Here is a 21,852-nt window from a genome sequence, read left to right as displayed (position 1 = left end):
AGGGTTACGGTCCTGAGGAGAGGAGTTGGGTTCCGTCTCGGGACGTGCTGGACCGTTCGCTCATCGATGATTTCCTCCGTTGCCGCCAGGATTCCTCCTCGAGTGCGCCAGGAGGCGCTCGGTGAGTGGGGGGTACTGTCATGTTTGTCATTTATTGTCATGTCTTGTCCCTGTGCTCCCCATGCTATTCGTTTCCCCTCTGCTGGTCTTGTTTGGTTCTATCCCTCTCTCTCCCCTCCCCTTTCACTCTCTCGCTCTCTCTTCTCTCTGTCGTTCCGTTCCTGCTCCCAGCTGTTCCTATTCCCCTAATCATCATTTAGTCTTCCCACACCTGTTCCCGATCCTTTCCCCTGATTAGACTCCCTATTTATTCCTTTGTGATCCGTTCCTGTTCCATCGGTTCCTTGTTTTGTATTCCATGCTGTAATTGCGTTTCGCCCTGTCCTGTCGTGTTTTTTGCCGTGATTGTGTATCACCCTGTCCTGTCGTGTTTTGTGCCTTCTTCAGACGCTGCGTGTGAGCAGGTGTCTCAGTTGACTACGGCCTGCGCCTACCCGAAGCGACCTGCAGTCTGTGGCCGCTTCTCCAGTTGTTTTCCCCTCTACTATCTAGAGGATTTCAGTTATTCGGTTTTGAGCATTAATAAACTCTGTTTCTGTTAAGTCGCGTTTGGGTCCTCCTTCACCTGCATAACAACACCATTGGAGCTCAGCAAATGTCTGTCCCATGACTCAGTGATATGGTTGACTCCAATCACCTGTTTGATGGATTTTCCTGATCACAGAGCAGTGGAGGCAGTGAGAGCCTTCTCCCTGGAGGGATGGGGTTGAAGCCCGGCCTTGTAATGGCTCTCTAGGAGGGGGTGGTCTGGTCACTCTGCTTGAGTTTGATCCTAAAACACAGGTGCAGTGTAATTCCCCTATTCCCCCCTCTGTCTTTGATTCTGATCCATCCGTTACCATCCCGTTTCTAAATGTGGCCATATCCAAAGCTAGTTTTTAATATCTAATATATAGTCATGTTGGATTCGGACCCAAGCTCTAGTCATGCTGTGCTACTGTACTTGCCGTTTCCCTTTGACTTTTAATCTCGGCGAAGTGAATGGTAGGATATTTTGGCATAAATGTAAAATATTGCCTAAGCTAGCCTACAAAAACAGCGTATGCATTATTATTATTGTCGTTTGATAAGATAGTGGTTATAGTGTAGTTATTATAGTGTAATACAGAGTGGTGGGAGGTACGAAATGTGAAGGAGGAGCATGAATCTTAGTTATTGTGGTTTATTAAAATGAGTTGCACCAGTTTATGCATAATATTTGGAGAATAAATACCCAGTCTAAACACTCGCAAATCGCCTGAAACGGCGCGAGGTGTCGGGGGACTGAAGAGGGGTCCCAGCGGCGTCATGTAGAGCCGATCATTGTCTCTCACACTTTCTAAGTATCCATTACACAACAGTGAGCAAGGCAAGGAGTCGGGCCAGAGATATCAGCAGCCCATGTGAAGCAGCAGCGGTGCCCGGAGGGCTCTTCCTCTCAACGTCAACGAGAACCAACTAAACTAAGATCAGGAATACAAGCGTAGAGATGAGAACAACTGTTAATTATGGTCATATTTTATGAGACGTGAACGTTTATATCGGGGGAATGTTCAGTCAACGGATTGAGGAAGAATAGTATCCAAGTGTATGAGAATCAATGAGTTGATCGGGTGCTCTAGTTCAATGCGAATTATTGTGTGCAAAAAAATCACTTTGATTTCACACTCCTTATTTGAGACACCTTCGAGGGAAACCATGAATGGAGGTCCGCATTTGCCACCAATTTAAACAACGGTATATGCGAAACATTTGGATTACTTTGCTGCACAACACCTATTTTGGGTGGAATTTCGGACTCGGGACTTCTCGCCTTTGCGCTTTCCTCGCGTTCAGCAGCTAAACTTGGAGGGATCCATGCAGTCGCAAAGGTTGGTATTGGTCGTTTCTCAACAGCGAACAATTAGGCTATTTATAGATTTTTTTCCAGGTTAAAATCCAACTATATATTTTCGTGGAGGCTTCTCATAATATTTCTGTCAATGGGTCATTTTATTTTGAAAATGTTTGTGTTTTTGACAGTGGATTTATAGGAGACTACCTCTATTGTGAAGCGTAACGTTAATCCATATTGTGTGTTGATTACCCTTATAATACATTTGCCCGGCTTTGTGTGCTACAGACTTTCTTTACATTGTTTGGCAAACAACGGCTATAGCCTACATAGTAGGCCTACATACTACAAAAGTGAACTTGCAATGCAAGTTGTCCAGCTGTAATAACACGTTTTAAATGTTATTAGGCCTATAAGCATTGACATAGGGTATGGCATTGCTACACAACTAGGATACTTGTATAGCCTACGGTCTATGGGTTATTGTAAATTCATAATGGTCGTAATACGATTCTATTAGACAATATCGTTGGCTTCTCCTCTTTCACAATGCTAAAATCAAACCCTTTACGAATGCATTATTCAGAATAAAATGGAATTGGAAATCTATCAGAAAACTTCCAATCGAGCGCCTATCATATTTGTGTTTTGAATAAATAAAACATAGAACATGGGCTTCTTTATTCGCTATGATAGAAAGGAAATGGGGTGGTAGGCCTAACAATGTTGATGACTGACTGACAGTTGTGGGCTACAGTTGCACTAAACCGCCAAATAATAGACCTGTGCACACATTTAATGACAGATCAACTTGTCCCGGTACTCATAATGCCATGTGCGTTTGTCATGATGTGAGGTTTGATATCTAGAGTTAATACAGGCGCCATCTGTTGGAAAGTGTGAAGTATCTTCACCGGGTGTCGTATAAGCCAGGTCATACAGTATGTGGCTATGGGCCAGATGCATTATCAGTATAGGCTTATCTCCCCGAAATATATAAGGAAACATCTGGAAAGCTATAGTAATTTTATGAATTTAAATCGACATTTAGGTCTAGGTATTTTAAGCCTAAGGATAGGCCCTAGGTTTATATTTCAAGGTCAGTGATGACTAAAATGAAATCAAAACTCATTTTGGCCAATGAGACAACATCTATTTGTTCAATGGACGGATTTAGCTTGGGGGGGGATATGGTTTTAGCTGGCCTTGCAGGAGGCATTACATGGGGGCTTTATACTGTAGGTCCCGGTTGAGATGTGATATATTCACTGTAGGCCTACAGTGAAATGTGATTGAGTGTTCTACAAGTTGAGGCTACATGTCAGTTACCACACTACAAGTCTAGGCTATATGTCAGTTACCATACATTGTTAAGCAATCCAAAACATCTTCCAGAATATAAGTATGTTAAGAAATAAAGCACTATCAATGTAATATCACTCAAGTGGCCCAACTAAATGTCTAAACACATCCATGTAGTTTCAACAAACTATGCTGTTTAATCTGGTTTAATAATCATATTCACTTATAGAACAATGGCTATCTCTTTCCAGACAATTAGTTAGTCTGGATGGTGTTTGGGGTTTTCAGGGAAGGCTAATGTTCCCAGGGTTTGTTATCAACCCCAATAGACTAGTATAGCCTACACAGTATGTATTTATGCCTACATAACTTCTTAGCTGGATATAATTCTTAAGTATTCTCATTGAAGTGCAATGGTGCATCAATATGTTCAATGTCTTAGGGCATCAGCCACCTTCATTGCCTGACATTAAGGATTTTAAAAAATGGATCAACATGGTCAGACATATTTTACACCACACAACAGACTTGACTTGCTTCAGTGACACTTCTACTGTAGACCTACAGAGCAAACAGTGTTGTGTAGAGCAGTATTGTGCTGATGGGTGGTTGATCAACATGCGTAGTAGTTCTTCATACAAGTCCTGGTGCATATTGCCTATTCATTATCCAAATCATGACATAATGTATAGAACTAATAGACAGACAGATAAAACATTCTTATTAATGAACATCTGCTTACTTGTTTCTCAATTGTTTGCTGGCTGGTGTATGTTTTCTTTCAATTGTGATTTCATAAAGATGTTATGTATCATGTTACTAAAAGGCAAAGCATCAATGCTTGCTCCAATTTAAACCATACTAGCCTTCAATGTGTTTGTATCATCTGGATGATCAATTACCAACTATTGTGTTATGGAGGTTTCATTGACAGTGCACCAACCAGCGTAATATATCGTACTAGTTATTTGACACAGCTAAAAGAACACGTTTTGCTTGAGTACCTTTTTTTGAGGAGAAATGCTATTATCCTTTTTTTGCTGTTTATCTCCATCATTTAAATTCAATTTCAATTTTACACAGATTGTCACGAACAACACCTGACAAGAATTCTGTGTAGAAGTAATTCATTTTTTGTAGGGAGTTCGTTTATTTAATCTAAAAGTGTTAAAACAGTGTTTGTGTTTGCAATGACTTCCCAACACAATATTAGGTAGGTGTTCCTAATGTTTGGTATACTCAGCGTATAATCAGTCACGTTATCATTGATTATGAGTCTATTAAAGAAATGCCACAAAGACATAACACAATATGAGTCAATAATACAGTATTAACCTAAAGGGCCTACAGGCTTATATAAGTGGTAACTTTTGACATAGCCTATTTGACATTGTGACGTATATGTTAATTTGTCTTTTGTGCTACTATTAGCATGGTTTACAAGGTTAAACATTTTCATAATGGACTATAGGCTAAGTCGAGGCGCAAGAGAAGTGACATTCACCCATGCAGGCTAACCTCTGCCCCAACATAGATTTACGCAACATAGAAATAACGTTATTAAGGTTAGCATGTTATACAGCAGCAAAGCAAAACACTTTTGTTCCCATCAAACTGTCGAGGCCCAACGTGCTATAATGAACAATCTACACGGTTGAGTTGTAATTTGAGACTCGGGAGGGGACGAAGGCTTTAACAACGGCTCCTCATTGGTCCAGTGAGTAGTATAAACTGCACCTTCTTGACACTCCCTAAATTCAAGATCGATTGCCAGCTTTTACTGTTTGCTGAGGAATTTGAGTGCATTGAATCGGCTCCTAGAAAGAGGGCGAAAGTTACTTCGAGATTTCGAAACAAGTACTTGATCGAGGACATGACTGCATTACGTGACTTCAGATCTCATGTAGCCTACTGCTTCGTGTTATTCGACAAGATAGACGATAGGAATATCTCCTAATTCATTTTTCTTCCACCTTCTTGATTTGATTCGACCAGGGAGAGGAGAGAAGTGCGACCCCGTGCTGGATGGACGGTTATGGGGAAGGGAGTAGCAGGACCTTCGGCGCTTGAAGTCGGCAAGATCCTTGTTTTGTTTCTTTGCCTGTTTCCTTCTGGTAAGACTTTGCAATAGAGATACTATTTAAATCATGCGCTTTAACTGTATTAATATGATTATTATCTAGTTATTACAACCCTTGTTTTGCCCTATGGTAACCATTTGCAGCTCACATAGCTTACTTAAACAACCTGCCAGATGGATGTATAGACATGTACCTACATTATTTGTCAAACGAGACAATTAGTTGAGTTTATCAACAAAAATGGAAGACTGACCTTATAAATTGCATGTCAACACTGGTAAAACATATCATGTCAGAGTCCTGTGGAATCGACAGTGTCGGTACGAACCGCCAATGGTTTCGCGTTTCTTGTGCTCCATGTTGAGGTGGTATATTCGTGATAAAATAAATCGTCACATGGGAGTAAGACTTTTGTTTCTATTGAATAATTTTACACAGCTCAAGCCTATGCTACCCAAGCTGTATAACCCCATAGTTGTGTTATGTTTTGGGGGGAGGGGATAGGGTTTACGCATTCTAACCCTCTTTTCTAAAGTAACCTAACGGTACTTGCCTTTTTCCTTTTCTACCCGTATTGCGTTGTTCAAAAGAAAGTAAAGACAAACTAGTTCGGGAAATCCATGAATCCCGGAATCCCAGGCGTTTAGATTATTTTTGGTTGGATGAACAATGAGCAATTCGTAACCTTGCTTATGTTATTTATTATTCGACCTGCGTGGATCTTTCTAAGCAACATTAAAACACCTTGATATAACACTGGTTATAATGGTCTTACTTGAGCCCTTCTTCCTTATTATGAGATGCAGAAATAGCCTATCTCCATGGCCTCGTAGAAATCAATTTGCTCATTTACCGACTTTTATCAGTTTCTCTTTCAAGTCATTTACCGCCAAACCAAAAAGTGATAATGCAAGTGTTAATTGTTGTTGACGTTTATTCGAGATTAAGATCAGTTTATTGCCACTCATCAGATGCATGATAATAAATGTATTTTGTTGCTGGGAATGGGAGGAGGGAGTGGTGTGTGCTGTGTGGAGGGTGGAATAGTTGGGGTGGAATGGTAGTCATCAGTATTAATAACTGAAAGTGTGACTTCAAAGTGTTGTATAGTCATTGGTCAATAAATTCTGAGTGAACGTTTGGTGCAGCAAAGTTACATGTAGACTCGTCCTAAACTAAAGTTTGTTTATTAGGGTGAAGTTAGGAGATCCAATTGTATTGGTATTTGCTATGAATTACATCTACCCCCCCCCCATACCATGCCACCCAAAGCAACTTAAATTTCAGGTCATGTCATTTAAGTTCTGGGGAATGCCTGTTGGAAGTTGCATTACTCTTTGATTAAGGCCTTCTGCAATGGACAGGTGGATATCTAATATCCAGTTTGACCTGTGGAATGGTGAGGCCTCTCTTCTGTTCCGCTCTCTGGTCCTGGAGCAAGTTTCTTTCCTGTCTGAACCCCCCCCACCACGATACAATCCATTGCTGATGAACAACGTGATCCCCTTACACAGGGCGAATTTATGACTGCTGGTCTCTTCACAATAGCAACTTACATTGCCTTCATTCACTTCCTCCCACACTGGCTCGCACAATATCACCCCCCTTCCAGTTCACCGCAACAATAGCTAAATTCTCAAAATAATAATTTCCTCACTCCGTTCTGGCTTTTAGCCATGCAACAGGAGGATGTAGTATAGATGCAAACATTAGGTAGCTGTGAATTTATGCAGTTAACACTTCTGAGTAGCTTGTTTTGACTAATTAATGAGGTGTGTGTTGGTGCTTTTCCTAATGTAGCCCCCAATGTTCCTGTTGAAATCAAATTTGTATGTTTTTTTTATGACAAGTTTACATACCATGTCTCCCACCATTTTTTAAATGATGCATGATCTTTTGCAGATTCACTGAATCTCTTGGAAAAGGCTAAACTCACTGTGTGCTGTATGAAGTCTCAGCGCAGACTTGATTTGTAATGAAGTGTGCATACACATCCCACTGGGCATACACTCGTTGAATCAACGTTGTTTCCACGTCATTTCAATGAAATTACATCGAACCAACATGGAATAGATGTTTAATTGAAGTCTGTGCCCAGTGGGATGATGGAGTTGGCAAACTGCAGCCACTTGGAATCCACATATTTGGTGGAATTTTGGTTTTCGTTACACTTGAAGTCAGAGTTATTTGATGGAAATGAATGCTCAATTTGTCTCGAGACGCTGAAAAAACATGGAAAAACTCAAAGAATGCTGCAGGGCTTTTTTGGATTATAGGAGTCTAAAGACTGGCCATTGCATAGGTTATTGTTTAAGGGTTTCAAACACACAGATAAGACTGTATAACACCTACTTTTCCTGTTTGTTTAGTACATTAATTGTTCAACACAATGTTTAGTGATTGGATGAACAGTCCTTTGTGGGTATTGGTTTGACATTGTTGTGTGATCTATGGTCCTAATGTTTTCTTCTCCTCTCTACAGTGAGTCTGCAGTGTAAGATCCTCAAGTGTAACTCAGAGTTTTGGGCCTCCACCTCAAGCTCTGGCCCGGAGGAGGAGTTCTGTACGGCACTGCGGGCATACAACAACTGTGTACGCCGCACCGCACGCACTTGCAGAGGCGACCTGGCCTACCACTCAGCCCAACATGGCATAGAGGACCTCATGAGTCAACACAACTGCTCCAAGGAGGGACCTACAACCCAGCCTCGAGCCCGGACCCCCGCTCCACCCCCACCACCACAGCTCCAGCCTGACAGCCAGGAGCGTTCCGATGGGCCGGAGCAGTGTCACTACGAACGCAGCCTTCCTCGCCATTCCTCGCCACCCAACTACACCCACTGCGGCTTCTTTGGAGACCCACACCTCCGTACCTTCAGCGATGACTTCCAGACCTGCAAGGTGGAGGGAGCCTGGCCACTTATCCATAACAAATACCTGTCTGTTCAGGTGACCAACACACCTGTCGTGCCTGGCTCCTCTGCTACGGCCACCAGCAAGGTGAGAGTAGCCGCTACATATCTCTATCATCTTGAATCAATGTGATATTGGCTGTATGTTGGGTACACCACAGTTACAGTGTCTGGTGATGCTTGACATTGCTACTGATCCAAGTATTCTGTGATTATTTCATTGCTACAGACTAAATCCTTGAAAAACTACTCTATTGAATTAGAATTTCACAACTTTCCTTATCATAGAAATACCAACAGACCTTGCAGAACGTATGATAACACTGGTCTTCTCACCACTGTGGAGGAGTGTAGACATGCATCTAAGTAGAGAACAAAAAGATAGCAAAAAGATACATGTAACTGCCAAAATAATGGAAACACTTGAGCAAATGAAGGATACAAAGTATATTGAAAGCCGGTGCTTGAACACATGTGTGGTTCCTGAGTTAATTAAGCAATTAACATGCCATCATGCTTAGGGCCATGTACATAAATGTTGGGCATGCAGGCCATTATTTTGGCTACCATAGCCATTTTAGGGAAGGGAAAGTTTTGTTGTCTCCTGAGCAAGGCTGCTATTCCTCTATTTTACCATTTTCTTACTAATGCAAGCCCTTTCAGGTAATGGGAGAGAATATTTTTTGCTTTGTTTGAAACACTGAATGGAATGTTGTTGGACAAATTGTACTGCAGTGATTTATTTGTAAGAGCTCTCAAATCAAGAAATATTATCTTAAGTAAGACCTTCGTATGTAAGAGGTTGTGGGCCTCTTTAATGTGGCCAGAGAAGTAGGAGCAGCCGTGGGAATGTTTTACTGTGGACTCTGGTTAATGTTTGGATCAGTTCCATCGCAGACCAATAGGCAATACACAGAACAATTGTTGGGATCCTGATAAGGTTTACAAATGATATGCCAGTATTATGCCCGAAGTATAAACATCATGTGGACAGCCAAGTCAAATTTTAGGCCCACCCTATGTGTAGCAGTCCATACCCTAGCATTGTGTGTATGTTAGTTAGAAACTGTTGTTTTAACTAAGTGCTCAAGCCATGCAGGAAACTGCAGATATTTTCTGCACATTAGTTGGCCCTGATACCTCATAAATTATCATTGTTTTGTTTCTACAGTATATTGGACGGCCTGGAGGGCCATCCCAGAAATGTATTTCATTAGAACATGAGGTGAAAACAAAGATCCCTGAGCATTTGTAGTCTGCAAAGTCATTTCATATTAGGTCCACATTTGGTACGATTTTGGCAGTCGTGGTTGTGTGACCAATAGGCCTCCATGCACTGTATCCTGACTGCAGGGTTTACACTGACATTTTGTCCTCACATAAAGAGAGAGACCAATTTTCCATCATCAGACCTAATGATGCACTTTCAGCATTCTGGCTTTTTTCTGTGTGCTTAAGGTAATGATATTTTTACACAGCTGTACTTGGAAGCAAATTACACAGCTTTTGAAGTTATTCAGTCTGGACAAAGGGAAAACAAGGCAGAAGCCTATGCCACCTGTACAAACAAGACTGGGTATTTCTGTAGCTCTGTTTCATATGGGTTCCTGCTGCAGTGTATGGAATGGTCTGTTGTATGCACTACCTTCATTCAAGGGATGGGTTGATGAAACAGTTTGTTTCTTTATGCACAGGGGTTTTGTAGAGGGTTTTTCGTGTTCTTAGATCATGTTATCCTTCGAAAAGAGGGGTCAGTGGCACAAAAAAAAAACTTTGGGGAATGGGGGATTGTGGGGTGGGATGATTGAGGGGTGGGTTGGGGGCTGGGTTGGCAGATGACTTGACTGGGTAATAACAGGGCATTTTGGTGCTCTACTTCCTGCCCCCTATTTGAGATCAGAGCCTATCGGCTGTCCCGGGGTCACTTCTGAGACAACGGCTCACTGGCGTCCTAATGAAATCATGCAAGCAGAGAAGTGACCAGCCTTAGTTAATTAGCCACAGAGCAGAGCACGCTCTCCCCTCCTGGCTCAGTGCCACTCCCTGGAGCACAGTTCTGGGGTTCACAGGCAGGTTTTTCACCACTATGAATGGCTCGTCTTTGTGTCTGCACACTGAGGCCCGATTTAACATGGCCTATACCCGTGTTTTCTGGGAGCGTTTACTTTGGCCTCCCCCATGTTGAGGCAGAGCTGAAATGTGACACTGAACTGGGGTGGTGGTGTAGATGTGTCTGCATTATACAAACTACTAGTCTTCTTAATGCCAAAGCAAAAAGATTCCCCTCAGTCATTTGTGTAGCCCTACCACTAACTCTTGTCCACATAAACATGTAAATATAGAGGTTCCATACAGTAAAAAAAAAAAATTCAACTGCTGTTCAATGATTTAATAATTTGATGTCTATATGTACCTTGCTATTTTCATCCTCAAAAGGCCTGACACATATTGAAACATATTGGCTATTGTTGTGCTGACTGCTAATTCTAATCTTCTCCCCTCTCTCACTCGGTACAGTTGACAATCATCTTCAAGAACTTTCAGGAGTGTGTGGACCAGAAGATGTACCACGCAGAGACAGACGAGCTGCCTGCGGCGTTCGCCGACGGCTCCAAGAACGGTGGAGACCGCCACGGGGCCAACACGCTGCGCATCGTGGATAAGGTGCCTGGGCAGCATGTGGAGATCCACGCACGCTACATCGGTACAACTATCGTGGTCCGGCAGGTGGGCCGATACCTGACCTTTGCTGTGCGGATGCCAGAGGAAGTAGTGAACTCTGTAGAAGACCGAGACAACCAGGACCTGTATCTCTGTCTGCACGGCTGTCCCGCCAACCAACGTATCGACTTCAGGAAATTCAGGGACCGTGCTGTGGAGGGCCACGGCCTGGTCAAGAGCAGGACGGGCAGCCAGTCCCATGGTTTTACCTATCAGGCTGCCATGGCCAAGTGTAAAGAGCGCCTCCCAGTGGAAGACCTGTACTTCCAGTCTTGTGTGTTCGACCTGCTTTCCTCTGGGGACATCAACTTCACCATGGCTGCCTACTATGCTTTTGAGGACGTGAAAATGCTCCACTCCAACAAGGACAAATACCACATTTTTGAAAAGGATGCTTTTGGGAGTAATGCAGCACCGAGGGGATCAGATATGTTCTCGCTAGTTCTCCTCAACTGTCTGTCTATGTTGTTGTGGATTGAGTGCTGCTGGGTTCATCTATAGTGGCCTGCCAACATCATCGTCAATATGCTAGCTGTCAGTGGGTGTGAAACAAAGCCCTCACCGTGTCATACTTCACCTCTACTGCTCTGTTCTCAGTGGCTGGTGGCCAGTGTAGACAGCAGGGCCATCCATGCATCTGAGGGGACACAGCAGCTCATTTGCAATCAAACTCATCCCAGCCCATGGTCTCATCATTGTTGTCATCATGTGTTGACTTACATCTGGGGAAGAGGTGAGCTCTCTGTGCTCCCACCTATCATTGCGTTCATTCAGCTGGTTTAAGGACTGGTCCTTTGATTAAAGGAGCAGTGGTGAGAGAGGAGAGCCCAGGAGCCCCAGCACTTTGGATATCAAGCTGGGATTAAATCCTACATTCCCACTGGGACTGCATGCCTATGGGAAGCAAGACGAGATGATCTCTTACAGAAAGAAGAGTTTGCTGATCTCCTCTCCTCACTTGTGCCAAGCCAGTGGAGCTCTCTGTGGCTCATGGGTCTGGGCTAGAGGACATGACAGGGGCTTTTGTTAATGTCTGTCCAGAAGGAGCTCACTGTTTGATGAGCTTCCAGCTTTGGAAAAGCCGGAGCTTTTTGGAGAAAGTACTCGGGCCAAAAGGATGTCAAAGCAGCAAGTGACAGTCTAGTCTGCTGTGGAGGTTAATAGGTCATAATGCCAGGTCTTTTGTAAGATTGTGTGTGTGTGGTTGTGCCCCTCTGTGGTTTAGTGTGTCCGCCAGAACAGGCTGTCTTGAATATTGGTGTTTAAAGTGTTAATTATGATAAATGTATTTTTTGTATATGGTGTAATTAAGATGTTCATAAGAAAACAGCCCTTTACAAACTTTACCAAGGGCACAGATAATGCAGAAACCCAGATCACGTTTACAGAGTATATCTCATCCCTTCATTCAACCAATCAACCAACCAACATGTACCATGGCCAAGAAATGTATTTCTACAGGTCTTTTGTGAGTTATTTCTCTTTTTCTAGGCAGTCAACAGTTCCACACAGATGTAGGTATCGTGGCCATGTATTTGGTTTGAGAAAGATAGTCTTTCTGACCACTCTGTAGAGAGCAGAAAGTAGGTCCTGTATCAGAGGAGGCTGGTGGGAGGAGCTATAGGAGGACGGGCTCATTGGAATGGCTGGAATGGAATAGCTGTCAAATCCAAAAGCAGCACCCGGCGTTATACCTATTGCGTACATTGCCATTGGATGTGCCGAGTCGCATTAGTAGAAATCCTATGCAGCTGTTTCAAGTTCGAACACTTGCATGTGTGATGTAGAGCGGGTTAATGCTTAATCTGATTGAATCTAAGCCTAAGTATTTTAACTTTTGATTGTGTAGAATGCTGGAAGGTGCTAAATGATCTTAGTGGATAGACATATTCAGAGCAGCATATGGCAAAGAAGTTGTCAGTTTTCGGTTTTGAATTGTACCTCTAGTCATGTGCAGGACCCGGGTGATGTGCATACATCTACAGTACCATTTTGATTTGTTGTAGTTTTCCAATTGCATTGTTTGTGTTCATAGTAATAATGTCATTCACCAGTAAGCCTAAATCTTGAGGCTGAGGTACTAATACCCCGAAGGCCTGCTATTTATGAACAAGACATTTAACCTACATTCTGGTTTGATCTTTATTTGAATTATTTGTTGTATACCGAAGTAAAGCTCAAAGGATACAACCTTGTCAGACGATTTGCTTCATTTTTTCCCTTCCTATTTCATCTCGGTAGAATATATTTAGATTTGACCATTCCCTTAGTACTAATCTATTCAACAACTTAACAAGGTAATATATCCCTACACTGAAGTGTTTGGCAGGCCTAACTACATGTACTGGTGCAGTTTGTTCTTAGTCTGGCAAAAAACAGTTGTTCAAATAAACAAACATGATTGTAACATTGAATCTTGTTTCTATAGATGTAACTTGTATTTTGAGTTTTCTATATGGTTCTACATGTGTAATGTGAGATTGTATATACGTTTGTGTGTAAAATATTGTATTTTATCTGTATTGAATTTCACTACAGTTTTGAATATGAGAAAGGGTTTGGTGAATGTAACCTTTTTATTTTAAAATAATTTGATGAAAACGTGAACACCACATCACAAAGCTGTAGGGTCTTTAGGGGATAGTGTTCAGCTATCTATCAATGGCAGGGATCCTATCCTGGTTACTGTAGTTTCAGAGCATTAAGTTAACCTGGATTCCATCCAGGTGGATATCTAAAAAGGGAATACAAGAAAGTGTCCCTTTTTTTTTTGGTGTTCATGTTTTTAATTTTAAAGCACTTTATGTTCTTTTCACTTAGCTCTTACTTGGTTTGAACTTGATTGTGAATAGAGGTTGTCAGATTTGTAACGGTAGAAAATATGGCATTTAAACACTTGGCCGAATGGCAGAAGCCAGAAAGATCAAATTGTGTTTGTATGTAGGACACAAGCGGTGTGACACACCAACTGTTTATATTGTAAATTATTTATTAAATAAAAGATGTGTCTTGCTAACTTTTGGGTGATGTCTCTATGTTGTGGTAAACCTCTTACCTTGTTTCATCGTGATAACGAAACACTGACCAATGAAGAGCTTTTTTTTATGATATAGATTTCCAGTGGAGGAGATTAGGCTACTTGATTTGCTTCGTTACACTGCCACCTGGCGTCAGCATTGTGTAAGGATACGAATACATAAAAAAAAACAGCCCTGGGGAGCCCTGACATTCTTATTATACAACAGTGCTTGATAAACCATAATAATCCAGGTGGATGCTTGTAGTGATAGCCATGTATGTTTTATGTATTAGCATAATTGTTGTGGGGAGGATCAAGATCACCAAAGGCAAAGACATTTATTATAATCAGACCGTTTTAGGTTGAGGCCCAATTATAAGTGTCAGCGCATGCTTTGGTTCGTCTGGCGCCTAGCCGAAGTGCGCTTCGCATAATTCCCTTAAAAGACCTTCGCTTGAAAACCATGAAAAAGTGTCAATAGCAGTTTGTCTGTCTTGAGACGCAATAGACTTACTCAAAATAGTCAATCTAAGATGACTCTGAAGACATTTGTTGCGCAATCTTACATTAAAATGTTTGGTGCAGTATTTCTCACGTTAAACATGTGCATGAAAACGAGTCATCTATCTCAATGACAACACTTAATTGAAGAATTGCTACTATGGACCAACGTTGACTTCAGCTACCGAAATTCGGTTTGCCTCAAGAAATTGTTTGTGTGCACGAACAGCCGAAAACAATATATATATATACTGATACTGTATATATATATATATATATATCAGAACAGAGGACATTAATCCAAAAAGTACAATCTTTGTCCCTATGTGTAGCTGCAAACCATAGTCTGGCTTTTGTTATGGCGGTTTTGGAGCAGTGGATTCTTCCTTGCTGCGCAGCCTTTCAGGTTATGGTGATATAGGCCTCATTTAACTGTGGATAGAGATACTTTTGTACCCGTTTCGTCCAGCATTTTCACAAGCTCCTTTGCTGCGGTTTGGGATTGATTTGCACTTTTCGCACCAAAGTACGTTAATTTCTAGGAGAGAATGAGTCTCCTTCCTGAGCGGTATGACGGATGCGAGGTCCCATGGTGTTTATACTTGCCTACTATTGCTTGTACGGATGAACGTGGTACCTTCAAGTGTTTGGAAATATCTCCCAAGGATGAACCAGACTTGTGGAGGTCTACAATTTTTTTTTCTGAAGTCTTGGCTGATTTCCCCATGATGTCAAGCAATGAGGCACTGAATTCAAAAATAGGCCTTGAAATTCATCCACAGGTACACCTCCAATTGACTCAAATATTGTCAATTAGCCTATCAGAAGCTTCTAAAGCCATGACCATTTTTCTGGATTTTTCCAAGCTGTTTAAAGGGAGTCGATTAGTGTATGTACATTTCTGACCCACTGGAATTGTGATACAGTGAATGTGAAATAATCTGTAAACATTGTTGGAAAAATTGTGTGTCATGCACAAAGTAGTTGTCCTAACAGACTTGCCAAAACTACAGTTTGTTAACAAGACATTTGTGGAGTAGTTGAAAAATGAGTTTTAATGACTCCAACCTAAGTGTGTGTAAACATCCGACTTCAACTGGACATACATACACAAACTTGTCATAATATAGGCAAGAACTGTCCCAGACGTGAAGCATGCGGATGGACGCCTTTAGGTCTTAGACTATACTGGATGAAAAAACAACAGTGAACATATGTTTTATAATGTAGCAAAGTTTAATACATATGTCTATAAACATATTGACAGTATATTTCACGTGGAGTGGCTTTCTCACAAATATAAATTATTTAGGCTTGTTTTCAAAAACACAACTCCAGGGACTGTAGCGTGGAGAAAAGGAAGGTGGTGTTGGTTGCCTATTCCTTCTATCAGATATGCCCACAGAGGACATAACACTGATTCATCTGTGTAAATCATTTTTCCCAAGATCTTTTGGGGAGTTGCAGAAGAACATGACAAACAATATCATTTTGTTCCCACCACCAGTCTTCGCTTAACAAGCATGCCACGTTACACAATCATCCATTGAGAACAATCTCAAGAAATGACTGTTTAATACTGCATCATCTCTGTAGAACAGTACAGTAAATGTCCATAACTCATCCCACTGGGTACACACATTGGTTAAATCAGTTGTTTCCATGTCATTTCAATGAAATGTGTCCAGTAGGATATACAGTATGAAAATATTCACAGAAATAAGGCACAAATGGAGAAGCACACCAGAAATCATAAGAACAACAGCAGGGCCAGTCTCTGGTTTGGCACTAAAACAGAATGACCAATAACAGCTTGTCATCAACCACATCCGTAAACACTCGTGTACCTTAGAAAATCGATCAGTGGTTACACTGCTGTCACTGTGTCACATAACTATAGAAAATGAAAAAATGATTTACAGATTCTTCTCAAACATAGCGCAATACTTTTACGGGTTGACTAAGCCAGTAGAGTGCAGTACTAATTGTGCAATGTAAGATGCAAAAGTACCATTCATACATAGGATAGAGAGAAATATGGTTTAAATGGCAAATTCTTTGCACACCTACAAATAAACGTGGTTAGGGATAACTTTAACAGTCAGTGTTCTTCTGAAGCTTTGCACAACTAATTACCTTAAATAATGTTTATAAACATGTCCTTCTCATTAGGTCCTTAACCACTGACCCGCTACTAAGTTATCATAAACAAAACAAAAAGACAATGAATGTCTTTACAGAAGAATGATTATCAACACTAATGACAAATGCTCATTAAAACACTTTAAATAGCAATTCTGAGAACTAGGTACTGGTGTGACTAACTTACTATTAGTCTTCAATTTAGACAGAAGGATGCACTTATTTTTATTTAGGGAAAGAATGGGCATCTTCTTTATGAAATTATGATAATTTCATAACCAGGTCAAGATGAATAAACATTACTTTTATTATAATGGCATAAAGCTAAACTCAAAAAAATCTAAGTATTTGGGAATAATCCCATACCGCTAACATTTAAAAGGCTAAATACTTCAGACACTTCAATGTTTCCAGATCAGTCATCATCAATTTTTCCCCACATAATAGTCCATAGGACTAACTATCCATAGGCATTCTACAGACTCATCACTAACACTGACTGATTATCTGTCATTTCAACAACAAAAACATTGCTTAGTGTGATACATACTCCATAATGTTGAACACTTTTCTACATGGGCACAGACACAGATCGTTACCACAATCACACCTGGGGGAGGGATGTGGAGAGTTTGGTGTTTGCTGGTAAACAGAGTATTTGTCAATTCCGTATCCGACTGAGGTTGTCTGGCCAAGCGAAACAGTGATTCGAGCCAGCCCAGACCTGTCCTTCAGCAGCACCACTGTGTTCCTCACCTGGACAACACCTTTCCATTCAGTGACAGGCCTCATGTCTTCCTGTTGTTCCAGTTTAAATCAGCCCCTGCAGCTTTACGCTCTGCAGTCCGCTCTGCGTTTGGCGAGCGTGAGTCCTGGGGGGACTTCTGAGCCTGTGGGGAGCGTGGGTCCAGCAGGGGAGGGGGTTTGTTGTCTGGATAGGGCCGGGTGAAGTGTTCTTGCCCTGTTGGCCCCCTTTGCTCCAGCATCCTCCCCCTGAAGTCCTGGGGATGGCCTCCTCCACTCCTGAAGTCTTGGGGAGGACGGAAGTCATCGCCGCGTCTACGCTTGGCGTCTGGATGTCTGAAGTGAGAGGGATGATGTCTTACAAAGCTTACGACTACACTTATGGTTTTAGCATTACATTCCAATATTGACAAATACATAATCTAGACATTATTGGGTTTGAAAAGATGAGGCCTAATTGTGAGTGTTTCTCACCTGTCATAATAGGCCCGGCGGTCCCTGTGATCCTGGTCGTTGTCATACTGGTCATATGGCCTCTTCCGCGGGGAGTTGCTGCTGCCGCTACGGTAACTACTACAGCTACTGCGGTAGGAGTCTTCACGTGGATGACGGTCGCCATAGTGATGGTCCTTATACCGATGGGCGTCATATGGATGATGTCGCTCGCCTTGCCAGGATTGATTGCTATTTCCAGGGTAGTTGTATTTACGATCTCTCTGCCAATCTTCTCGATCTGTCATCATGAGATAAAATACAGTGGGCCATGAGATATGTTGTGCTCTTTTCTAAAATTAGAAATCCTCACAATTGCTGCCAAGTTGTAGAATTGTATACTTCAGATAAGATCAAATAAACAGCTCTTACCATCATTTCCAAAGTGTCTGTTGTTGGATTTGTTATAGCCTTCTCTGTGGTGACCTTGGGGGGATGTGGGAGAGGGGCGAGGCATGCCTGGATGAGACTTCGACGATGGCTGGGTGCCGGTGGAGTCTCGACTGGAACTAGACGCCTCTGCTCTGAAAGACTTCTTCTTGCCCGATGGGTCATCCCCCTTTTTTTTATGCTCCTTCTGAAAATGAGCAAAGGACAATGGAAGGGTTAAGCAGAGGACCGAGCAAAAATATCAGACAAATGATTGGCTGACTGTACTTGTTACAAAAACCTGAAAGTTTTGATTAGTGCTGAGCGATTAATTCTTTTTGAGGACATTGTGATTCTTAAAAAGTAATCATGGTTTTCAGTTTCAATAAACATCAAAAAATGTATTATGAAATAATGACGGTATAATCATTTTAGACATTTTACTGGAAATTCCAAAGCAAAAAGTTGCAAACATTCAATTGTCAAAACATAGAAGATACTCCATTGTCTCCATCAGGTCCACATTGTATAGACATCAATAGAAAAATAGAAAATTACTATGAAATAATAAAAAAATGTCAGTTGTTTTCATTCCTTAAAAGTAATCATCTCATCTCAGGCACTAACAGTCAGCCAGCCAGCCTGCTCATGCCGCAGAGCTGTTTTGGCAAAATAGTTTCACTATTTCTTCAAAGTGTCTCTGTCCCTCTTGTCGTTATGTTGTGTACATTGTGCTCAGATGCGTTCTGTGTGAATCTAACGTAGCGGGTGTAAAAGTGTATCTGTCCAGAGATCTGTATACAATGACGAGATGCTCATGTCTATGCCCTAATAATGCTAGTCGTCATCCGAAAGGCAGGCTAAAAGTTCAGGTCCAAAATAAGTCCACAGAAAAACATTGGGTTTATTTTGGACAGATTTGGCGAGAGTGTAACCCTCTGGCTTCGCCACTTTCAGTCTGATCCGTCTACGAGCTGGGCTAAACTAGGTTGAATATTTAGGCTCACAAAAAAAAAATGGAATACAAATAAATGAACCGCTGCCGGGCAATTAGTTGTTTAATAACCAGAAAAAAGCGAACAATCGGTCTATCACTCAGCACTAGTTTTGATACTGGGAGAAAAGAGATCAGATCACCTCCTCCTCCTGAGACCGCTTCTTCTGAGCCATCTTGTACAGCTTGTGAAGCTTCCTCGCTCCGAACTCTGTGAACTTGGACACAAAAATCCAGAGATTCCTGCCAAACAAAGAGAGACATCTTAGTAAGAGTTACCCTTAATATGGAGAACGATTTTAATGAAACTCAAATGGTATCAGAATTAATAACATAAGACTGACCTAAATGACCACGGAGTAGGTTTCATAATCAAACCTTCAATGCAAACAACTATCTTGTGGTTGAAATAGGGCTTACCGACGCCATGTTTTGACATGCTCTGAGTCGCTGTAGGCTTTAAGGCACTCAGTGATGCGGTCTCCTATCTTCAGCAGGCAGGTGCGTGTGTGTTGGAGCTGCTCCTGAACAGACAGGCCCTCGTCAGGCTTATCCAGCTGCTTCAGAGCCTTCTTCACCGGCCTCATGCGCTCCTTACACTGGACAGACGCACACAGTTTACTCAGCTAAGTAAAAGTGAGTTCTTAGTCAAAAATGATCCATATGTTTCAATTATCCTCCGCTGTACAGATGTAGGATCTGAATTTGATCCAGTTTGCTACAGCAGGACAATAATCCTGCAGCAACAGTAAATGTGAATTATTATGTGGATTATAATTAATGGACATTTTTGTAGGGATTTAAACATTTGTCATGAGGTCAAATCAAGTCAGATTTCAAAGTTGAAATTACAAACTTTTAGAAGCCTTGTAAAAACTAAAACACACTACAAGTTTGCATTTCCTGCTGTGCAGAACAATTCTCAACAACAAAAGAGTGATCAAATGAAGATCTTACATTTGTAACGGCACCTCCATTATGCTTGACACGTTAAATGGCTTATGGTTGGCGGCAGGTAGCCTAGCGGTTCAGAGTATTGGGCCAGAAACTGAAAGGTCACTTGTTCGAATCCCCAAGCCGACTAGGTGAAAATTCTGTCGTGTGTAATTGCTCTTATAAGTTGCTCTGGATAAAAGCGTCTGACTAGTTTGGCTCCTGAAAGCCATGGTATGAGATACAATTTACCAACATTATGACGCAAAACTAATTGTTTACTGTTCTAATTACATTGGTAACCAGGTAAATTATTTAATTTGATTGCTTTTCTTAATAATAATATAATAATATATGCCATTTAGCAGACGCTTTTATCCAAAGCGACTTACATTCTTATTTTCGTGAAAATGTTGCCTGCTGGTAGCAGAGCCTAGCCATAGCATTATGCCATGATAAACTTACACAAATACTTGTCTAGCGTTGGCTGTAAAGCATATTTTGAAAATCTGAGATGACAGTGTGATTAACAAAAGGCTAAGCTGTGTCTCAATATATTTCATTTGTGATTTTCATGAATAGGAAGATTTTCTAGGAAGATTTATGTCCACTGCGTTATGCTAATTAGTTTGAGGCCTATGGTTACGCTTCCGCGTGCGGGTTTGAGAGTCATGAGAAGTTAAATGTAAAATGTTATTAACACCTACATTAGTCTTGTATGTAGTGAATAATATATCCTTATCCTGTCCATGTCAGTAGGGACATGGTGTAATGACTCACAATGCTGAAGGTCTCCTGGTCTAGCTCGTCGTCATCCTCTCCGATGGGAACAGGGTCACTTCCAGCAGTAATGTGGACCGGCCCCTGGGGCTTCTTCCCTTTGGCTCCTTTAGCCTGAAACAGACAAACAGACACCACTCAGCAGGGCAACACAGATCTTCACACAAACACCTGCACAGCAACACTTCAACCTGCTGCTCCAAGAACAATCTGATAACCTAATCTGTTCATCCACCCATCTAACAAAAGTTCCCCATTTGTTCAGACACAGGAAAGGTTAGTTGGGTGTGAAATTGTATACTACCGCAGCACAATGCATAAAGTTCACGACTGCTAAAGTACCTTTTCTTTTTTTGTCTTGGGACGTTTGTCTTTTTCCACCTCTTTTTTAGGAGTTCCCTGTTTTTCTTTGTTCTCTTTGTTATCCTTTTTCTTCTGTCTCTTCTTTGAGGGAGTTTTTTCTGTCCCGTCATCCTGGTTAAATAAAGAGCAGAAAGGTAAATAAGTAAACCAGTTCTGGTGGATTACAAAGACTGCATCATGTTGCTATTGTGTTCTCTATCCCGGTATTCTGTAACCAACAGGGAATTCCCTTGTAAAAAGGCAGGTGGGTTTTATTGGCAGGTTGCACTGGGTCTTTCGAGGTGACTTACCCTCACCTCCCCTTCCTCGGAGGGGTTGTCTGACAGGCGAGGGGAGGAAATGTAATTTCCCTGCTCATCTTTAGGGGCCTTGTTCTCTTTCTTCACCCGAGGCTTCCTCTGCTTCACTTTGACCTGGGGGGGATATGATCAGCCAAGGGGATATGTGCTCTATTGTGAAGAGACCAATACCAGACAGAATGTAAGAGCATTATTGAATGGATTTGCATATAGATAATCCAAGGGGTTCAGATGCATCGGCATTACCATTCCCTATGGTCCTGATAA

The 21,852-nt window shown here is 41.6% G+C and overlaps 2 protein-coding genes across 5 annotated transcripts in view; one reads left to right on the top strand and one right to left on the bottom strand.

Annotated features, from left to right (window-relative positions):
* The first annotated feature begins 1,332 nt into the window (after positions 1-1,332).
* On the top strand, positions 1,333-13,965 carry LOC124036637 (repulsive guidance molecule A-like). Of its 2 annotated transcripts, none has more exons than XM_046351460.1 (4): positions 1,333-1,970; positions 5,231-5,349; positions 7,799-8,316; positions 10,746-13,965. In XM_046351460.1, exons 1-4 carry the CDS (start codon positions 1,957-1,959, stop codon positions 11,448-11,450), a joined length of 1,356 nt encoding a protein of 451 aa, XP_046207416.1. In that variant the 5' UTR covers positions 1,333-1,956; the 3' UTR covers positions 11,451-13,965. The 2 variants fall into 2 exon arrangements, with proteins under 2 accessions (XP_046207416.1, XP_046207424.1); XM_046351468.1 differs by lacking the exon at positions 1,333-1,970 and adding an exon at positions 5,074-5,092.
* A 1,721-nt stretch (positions 13,966-15,686) lies between these two features.
* LOC124036616 (chromodomain-helicase-DNA-binding protein 2-like) overlaps positions 15,687-21,852 on the bottom strand; it is a 38,677-nt gene continuing 32,511 nt past the window's right edge. For all 3 annotated transcript variants that reach the window (XM_046351434.1, XM_046351427.1, XM_046351439.1), the window contains 8 exons: positions 21,577-21,699; positions 21,266-21,397; positions 20,924-21,037; positions 19,631-19,809; positions 19,354-19,453; positions 18,220-18,424; positions 17,830-18,088; positions 15,687-17,691 (listed from right to left, as the gene is read on the bottom strand). In XM_046351434.1, coding sequence (XP_046207390.1) covers positions 17,400-17,691; positions 17,830-18,088; positions 18,220-18,424; positions 19,354-19,453; positions 19,631-19,809; positions 20,924-21,037; positions 21,266-21,397; positions 21,577-21,699 — 1,404 coding nt within the window. In that variant the 3' untranslated portion in view covers positions 15,687-17,399. The remainder of the gene's footprint in view (positions 17,692-17,829; positions 18,089-18,219; positions 18,425-19,353; positions 19,454-19,630; positions 19,810-20,923; positions 21,038-21,265; positions 21,398-21,576; positions 21,700-21,852) is intronic.

The sequence above is a fragment of the Oncorhynchus gorbuscha genome, linkage group LG01, assembly GCF_021184085.1.
Source record: "Oncorhynchus gorbuscha isolate QuinsamMale2020 ecotype Even-year linkage group LG01, OgorEven_v1.0, whole genome shotgun sequence".
Classification (NCBI taxonomy): Eukaryota; Metazoa; Chordata; class Actinopteri; order Salmoniformes; family Salmonidae; genus Oncorhynchus; species Oncorhynchus gorbuscha.
The sequence above is the reverse complement of the archived record's forward strand: the minus strand, read 5'-3'. Positions and strand labels throughout refer to the sequence as shown.